Source organism: Harmonia axyridis, chromosome X (assembly GCF_914767665.1).
Source record: "Harmonia axyridis chromosome X, icHarAxyr1.1, whole genome shotgun sequence".
NCBI lineage: Eukaryota > Metazoa > Arthropoda > Insecta > Coleoptera > Coccinellidae > Harmonia > Harmonia axyridis.
The window spans coordinates 11,365,560-11,373,576 of record NC_059508.1 but is presented as its reverse complement, the minus strand read 5'-3'; the positions used below and the strand labels follow the sequence as shown (position 1 = coordinate 11,373,576).

General features: G+C 33.2%; 1 protein-coding gene across 4 annotated transcripts; it reads right to left on the bottom strand.

The window, feature by feature from the left end:
• Window positions 1–14: 14 nt before the first annotated feature.
• Window positions 15–8,017, bottom strand: LOC123686369 (highly reducing polyketide synthase sorA). 4 transcript variants are annotated; one of them, XM_045626442.1, is made up of 5 exons: window positions 7,873–8,017; window positions 1,267–1,977; window positions 947–1,094; window positions 731–883; window positions 15–473 (listed from the first exon to the last, which is right to left on the bottom strand). In XM_045626442.1, the coding sequence occupies exons 1-5, from the start codon at window positions 7,890–7,892 to the stop codon at window positions 357–359; spliced, it is 1,149 nt and encodes a 382-aa protein (XP_045482398.1). In that variant the 5' UTR covers window positions 7,893–8,017; the 3' UTR covers window positions 15–356. The 4 variants fall into 4 exon arrangements, with proteins under 4 accessions (XP_045482398.1, XP_045482397.1, XP_045482400.1 ...); XM_045626441.1 differs by lacking the exon at window positions 7,873–8,017 and adding an exon at window positions 6,629–6,865; XM_045626444.1 differs by lacking the exon at window positions 7,873–8,017 and adding an exon at window positions 5,205–5,382.

The window sequence follows — 8,017 nt, the reverse complement described above, 5'->3', positions numbered from 1 at the left end:
AAAACAGAAACACATGAAATTTCAGAAATATTTACTCCAATAACACTAACTTAATATAAAAATACTAAGGAAAGTGAAAAATAAAATAAATACAGAAAAAATTGAATACTTACTTATCACATACAGTTTTTAAATCGAACAAACTGATTTGGCATATTATCACATCTTATCAATACTAATAATTCTCAAAACAAACAAAAATAACCTCAATTCAAATTAAAGTGGTTCCAAACCAGTTTGTCCTATCAAATTTCTATAAATATAGCATTTATTGAATATAAATCATATTCAAATCGGACAAATATATCAATATATGAACTTTTTTTCTTCTTGCTCGAATTAGAAAGTTTTTTATTTCATTCAATATCATGAAACCTCAAAACAGCTCTCCCAGGAATTTCAGACTTGCAGAGTTTTTGTACTACAGATGTGGCATCTTCAGCAGCAAATTCAGTATGAGGAGGGGGTATTATCTGAAAAGCATTTCACATTTGAATTTGAAGAAATAATCAAAAGCAAACTATACTCGCATAACCTTTTTGCATTTCAGTGGTTTCAGTTTCGAGTCATTGGAATAATTGAAAAATTAAAGAGAACAGAAAAACATAAGATGAACAACTATTAGAGCTATTTTTTAAACTGAAGACTTCCGGAATATTTTCAATGAGTTGGGCGGAAAATTGTTTTTTAGTGTGAAATGTTTTTAAAATTCGATTAAATAAATTCTTACATCTCCATTTGAAACCAGGTCCACCAGTTGTTTGAGCACATCAATAGATCCAAAAGTGACAGGTTCTATTTTCTGGTTTTTCTCAGCTATCAACTTCGAAAATTTCGGCAAAAGTCTATCAGCAACCTCATCACTGACGAAAACAATTCCTCCCTTAAAATAAAACAAATTTAGGGTAAACATTGAGATCTTAATAATTGTTTCATCTTCACTTACCGAATTGAGGCACTGCAAGGATCTATGTAAAGATCTGGATGTTATTCCAAAATCTATAACTACATCAACAAGGCCACGACAAGCATCTTGGGTTCTTTCAACAATTTGCTTCTCGAATAGATCTTCATTCCATTGCACTACTGACACACTGCAATGAAGAAAATGTTGTTTAGGCTCAACGATTTTTAGAAATAGGTAGCTACTTAATCAACCATATGAAATCTACTTAACTCCTCTACAAGACCTTTGTGTTAATTTCTCGACAAAGAGGAGTTACTTCAAACAAACGCTAAGAATGAATTAAAGTTTTTCCTACTCACTGTGGTATTTCTGAAGCTAATATAAACCCATCATCTTTCAAAGAAGCAACGGTTATTTGGACTCTACCCTTAAATTCCGGAGATTTGAACTGATGCTCAGCTATTCTTATGGCCCACAAGGCAAGGCCGCCGGTACCAACAATCAAGATTTTGCAGATATGACCACTTGAATATTCTTTCAATAGTTTCTCCACATAACTTGTAGCTGCCATAACTGCACTCTTAGCTAATAAAGCACCGGTAGGCAACATAGAAGCCACACTCAACGGAAGATTGTCTGGTATGGGTACCAAATAAGACAAATCGGGCACAATCATGTACTCAGCATAACCATGAGGAAGGTCATCGTGAGGATAGATGACGACACGTTGACCAATTTCAAAACAAGTTCCATCAGCTTCTTCGCCAACAGCATCGATGATTCCAGCTACTTCGAAACCAGGAAACAAAGAACTATCTCTGAAACCATAGTGGGAGGTGTTGTGGCTGGGTATTTCATCATTGGAGTGGTTTGATGTGGTGCTAGATGTTGAGGCTGAGCGTCCTCTCATTCTGTAGCAGGCTCCAGCGCAAACCACTTGGATCCTTGCTCCTTTAGGTGGGACATCTGGTACAGGAATTTTGAAGTTGAAGACGCAGTCTTGGATACGAGGACCTGGGCTCTCAATTGACACTTGACGGCAGAGCTTGTCCATCCTTTCTTTGGTAGAACTGCAACCAAGGTATCACATTTATACTATAATTCTTTCTCAAATCATAAAAGAGGAATATTCCTCATTCAAATTTGTCTATTTCAGATTAAACCAATATTTGCATTGTTATTCACATATTTTTAAATAATGAACAAACCAACTGACAAAGAAACTGCAACACCCAGAAGGAGATATATAAATTTCAATTTTTTGTGTTAAAACATAGATAGTATAGCTAGAATAATTGATTGAATTTTGGAGAAAAAAAACGAAGGGTGTACAATTTTTTCAATAAATTTGTTGATAATGTGTTTGTTCATCGCAATTATCTATACACTCCCCAACACGTCTCGGCATTGATGCAATGAGATGGTCTATTTCTTCTTGAGAGATACTATCCCAAGCCACCTGTACTTCATGTCTCAGAGCCGGGGGGCTGGGGTAACTTTCCAAGCCTTCTACCCATGATGTCCTAAGCATGCTCTATGGCCGACAGATCGGGAGATCTGGGCGGCCATGGCAAAAGATTCACATGGGTCGCTTCGAAAAAGTTTAAACAAACTCTGGCAACATGAGGTCGGGCATTATCTTGCTGAAATATAAGATTCTCGAGCCGGTTAAGGTAAGGGAGAACATATGGCTCCACTATTTCTTGAAGGTAACGCAGCACTGTTATGTTACCTCGAATTAAGACTGAAGGAAACCTACTTGCATGTTCATTAGCACACCCATACCCATACTGTCCGGTGTACATGACGCTCAACATCAAACTGAGGTTCTCCCCGACGTCGTCTTACCCTTCGTCGGCCATCATGTGCACCCAAGGAGAATCGAGATTCATCAGAAAAGACGACCTGATTCCATTCCACATTCCAATGTTGACTTTCTCTGCACCACTGTAATCGTTGCTTGCGATGCTCAACCGTCAGAGGTAACACAAGATGGGGTCGATAATACAGCAGTCCAAAAGACCTTATCCGTTCGGACAGTTGCAGGATGATCCTGTTCTCCTAACCACTCATCAGCCAAAATATCGAGTTGTCATAAATCGATCTCTAATGGCCTTAAATCTTAGACATCGATCTTGAACTTCATTTGTGCCTCTTCGACGTCCGGTCCTTACTCTTTTTCGATTTTAGGCATCATCAAACCACGCTTGACAACATCTCATAACAGTAGTTGGATTTCTGTTCGTACGGTTATCGATTTCTCTAAATGACAACCCCGCCTCCAGTAGACCAATAATTCGACCTCTTTCAAATTTACTTAGCTGGTGATGAATTCCGCGTTCAAGTGCTCTAGGCATTTTAACAACAACTAAACATCGACTTTGGATCTCTTCGAACACCTGGTTTGTTGTAAAATTTAAAAAATTTGCAAAAAACGACCAAGAATAATATTTAAGTAACAAAAATTGTTTACATGAAAAAACCTTCACAATTTTTTCTCCAAATTCAATCATTTACTCCTTGCTATACTATCTATGTTTTTACAAAACCAAAATTAATTTAAACATCTCCTTCTGGCTGTTGCAATTCCTTTGTCAGTTAGTATACCTCCAGAAAAGATTGGTTGTAATCCAGTAGCGAAAATGAGATAGATGTTGGTAAACGTTAGTAAGCGAAAACCTCGAATATTGGAAAAATCATTGAAGAGTTAGAGGACCATTAGGGTACATGTATCACTCTTGAAGGTGACTATGTTAACAAATAAAGTCGAATTTTTGAGAAAAAACTCGAAAGTTTTAATGTTATTCAACAAAATAATAAATCTAAAAGGAATGTGGACTGAAATATGAACTGTCTTGCATTACTCAGCGCAAAAAACCATACCTAACTGTATCAATTTAAAATTATATAATTCAATGAACTCTGAAAGCAAATCACGTACACCTAGAATGATCTACTTCCTTTTTGGCAGAATCCACCTTATATATTTGAGAAAATTGTTTGGCATCATTACCAGAACAAGATAAAATTCGTCCTTGAATAGAAGAGCACCATACTTCCTATACAGAAATAATTTATGTATAATCTCTTTATGTACATGTAATTGCTGAACAATTGGCATTGAAATGGTTGAATATTTCCATTCTTTGATACAGGAACCCTCAAGGCAATACTGACTGACCATTGTTTTTCAATGGTTTTTATTATGATATCGAAGATTCATCTCTAATACTGATTTTCGATGTGAAAAATTATGCCAAGATAACTAAGAATTATTTTTGTATACAACAGAAAAAATAAGCACTAAAAGTTGGTGAGTATTTATTCCTCCCACTCGTATTTAATCAATGAAATTTAAAAATAATTAGCAGCAACAAACAACAAATAAACTAATTAACCGTAAACAAAGTCTTCAACTCGAGATATTGAAATTATCACTAACAACGAATTAATCTTGATAGATAATCGTATTCTTATCTATTAAATAACACTAATACATCGTTAATGTTTCGTTCAAAATAACAAATTTAAAAATTTCCCACTGGTCTAGAACTCTCCTCAATGCTCATAACAATTTTATTATCTTTTTCATATGTTATCTATTATTACTCACTCAAAGGTAAAGTGGGTGTTGAAAAGAAACATACACACGTGGGAATGATATCTGAAGTGTTGATTTTAAAAGGTATTTTCGAAATCATGTTTGTTCTCCTTTAATTTCTATTTACGATTACGCTCATCACCATTACTTGCATTTTTGAACAATCTGCTTTTGAAAAAGACCTGAGACAACGTTTCAAACTAATGAAGATAAATATTATTGAAATGAAAAAATGAACTGTGTTCTTCAATGAGAAGGATCACAAATTATGGTTATTCATATTCCCAAAAAATGCCAAAAACTTATTGCAATAAAGCACAAATTGTTAAAAGATGTGGATGAATCTTTCGAATATATTGAATATAGTTCTAGAGTAATTTGAAAATATATAAAGTATGATTATCTAGTAAAGAAAAGAATTACCAAAGATTTCTTTGAAAAAAAAATAATCAAACATGAATACTCAAAAGCTAGGTTCCGTTATGAAGAAAAACATGGAAGAAAGCATATTCCAAGAAAGATGTTAAATAACTGATTTTTCGATCACATTCTATTATTCTGAGCGAATGAAAAATAGAAAAGTATCTATGCTTATTTTTTGTGGAAGAGTCATTATAAAAAAATTAAAAGAATAAAAAAACAGTTTCTCAGGGGGAATTTAAATGTGAATTCAATTTAAACAAGAGAGGTACTCACTCAAAAGAATAAGATTTGAAAAAATGAAGTTAATAGACACAATCAACTGCACAAGTATCTATGAAGTGAAGAGACAATCACTGATAGATCTGGACTAGATGGAAGAATAATTTTGAAGTACACTTCCATGTATTTCTTTAATCTTATTTCAATTTACTTTCGATACGAACGCAAATAGAGGTAACCACTTTCTGTTATCTTGTCTAGAGTACACGCATAAATGGAAAATGAATAATATCTAGGGAATATTTTCCCCACTCTAGATTTTCCTTCAGTTTCAGTAGGAAAATTGAAGAAACGGCAGGTTTGAACATTCCTCAACAAAATTTCAGTAGTTCGATGAGATTTATAACTTCAAAATTATTTCAGTGGAATATTTTTTGGTTGTTGTATAAATGAAGATAAAACTATAACTTTACTTTACATATGCATGAGGTGAACCAAATTCTAATGACAAGATTACTTGGCGGTTTTTCCTGAATATATGTTGTAACATTTGTAGACAGATTTATCATCAACGTTCTCTGTACTTTATACATTCTTGTAATTCAAATTTTCAAGTGACTGGATTTAAAACAAAGTTACAAATTTTTAAGTTTAATTGTGCATCTCTGATAGTTTCAACATGGTGCATTTTGTATTCTGATCTCTTTTTCGAATTCGATTGACTTATAAACGAAGAATATATTACGAATATCTACAGACACTAGAATGAGATTTTAGTCAAGTTAATAATAACAAATATAGAAATTTGGGGACTAAACAAAGCTCCCAATTCGTACAGCTTAAGGGTAATAAACTTCCAAATATGAATTCTATTTATGAGAAAATAATGAGCTTTTCTATTTAATATGCAGTGTTATGGTTTTTCATTTAAAAAATATCACAGTTCACATTTCGGAATATGTAAATAAAATAATAAAAAAATGTCCAGAACTTTCTTGGAATTATGCTATTTGCATCAAATTTGATAAAAAATTCGGTTGCATTCAGTTGGAGAACAAAGTGCACGGGATTAAAGACTCAAAATCGAGGAATCAATTGTTTAAATATTGCTTTCAAAAAATTTGGACGAATATTTTTAATGAATCGGAAACATGTGTTACTTCAATAATAAGTCGTGGACTTATAACTTTTGATGAATTTCTTGAAACTGATTTCGTTCTTTGTGTTTATATATTTTGTGATATAAAAAGAATCGTGTAAAACATGCAGTTTTGTCGAGAAAAACCAATTAGTGTATCAAGGTAGTTTGCTGATTGCATTTCTCAATATCATTCTGACAATAAAACAAAGCATGATGAATGTTTACAAACGCAGAAATCGTTTAATCCTTTTAGATGTGAACGTATGATAAGCGTGAATTGTTGTTTATATTTGCAAGAAGCGAATCAAAACAAACATTTCAAGAGTATAAGCCTTACGTTTTTGTGAAATTTTCGTTGATATAGCTGGCGATTTTGTCGTTCTCGGTCATCGTTAACATTGTTGAACAAATGCCTGATTTTCAGCTTCTATAATAATTCATAGAAATCTGCAATCACTGGATGATGAACTCAACTATTGCAAACGGATATTCAAAACATACTAGGGGACTAGAAGTGGGACAAACCGAGTTTGAGCTTGTCGGCAAGCAGTCCGAGTGTTTTGATGTTTCACGAGGACACGGTGTATTCACGTGCTTATCACGTGATAGGTATGTTCAACCCAGAGATCAACCTGGGTTTGCGTGTTGCAATGGACCATGGACTCAGAGGATCGCCTCAGACGTGCAAAAAACTTAACAGCCAACATAATGAGTCATTTACATACATGACATTAGAAAAACAACACCCAGTATCAGTTTTATTGTAAGGGAAATAATGAGGGGATTTATAGATGAAAGAAAAATTATAAGAACAGTTTTAGTATTTTCAGTTAAGTATTTCATAAAATAATTTCATTTTGCGTGGGTTCTTTGTTGTGAAATAAATAGAGTTTTTGTAAATAACGATCCTAATAGTAATTATAATTTCACCCTAAATTTTTTTTGAACACTTGGAGAAATACACATCCATTTGAACAGTGTGGATTATATAATTGAAAGATGAAAAAATATTTTTTTATTATTTCCATACCTCAGAATCTATCTGTCAGATTCCACTATAATTTTAATTGTGTGTATTTGGATTGAATCAATGATAAGTTACTGAAAAATTCAGTTATGTACCTTTGAAACAAAAGCGCGAAAAAGCTTCTGAATTCACATTTGTGCTTTCCTAATCTTTTTAGAAGGATCCTGTCTCCTGATTGTAATCCTTCACACCTTAACCTAATTATGCAGGAAACACGAGTAACACAAATTCATTAAAAAAATTTGAGTAATACTTTTTATATCCGACCTATGTCATTTTTAGATTGCCCAAAAAAAAATTACCTATAACTACCTAATTAAAAGTTTGTGGAAGGTGTGAACAAAAGATTTTGACGGGCCTGTCAAGTGTTATAAAAAAATATATGAATAAGTGGTAGTGTGATTTGTTGAAAAATTTTTTGGTATTGAGTTCATCTAATTTTTTTGCTTCGAAGTAAAGCTACCTACTACATTTTTTTTTAATTTCCACCTTGTAGATAACATCTTAACTTATGTATCATGCAACAAGCAGATTGTATTGATCAGAACTCTTACCCGTAAAAATACATGTCCATTTTGTTCTTCGAATTCACAGGGATTTAATTCACATTTTAAAATGCCAATAGGTAGTAGGAATTCAATAGAGAATTCACTTCTAAATAAGGGACAAAAAACCCTTTGGGAAAGTATGGACAGATCA

Bases quoted from the DNA above. Each gene is read 5' to 3' on its own strand.
- LOC123686369 (XM_045626440.1), bottom strand. From the start codon at position 6,690: ATGTTAACGATGACCGAGAACGACAAAATCGCCAGCTATATCAACGAA. The intron at 1,978-6,628 runs GTAAGGCTTATA...CCTTGGTTGCAG, and splicing joins AACGAAAATTTCACAAAAAC to TTCTACCAAAGAAAGGATGG. The intron at 1,095-1,266 runs GTGAGTAGGAAA...TCTTCATTGCAG, and splicing joins TTAGCTTCAGAAATACCACA to TGTGTCAGTAGTGCAATGGA.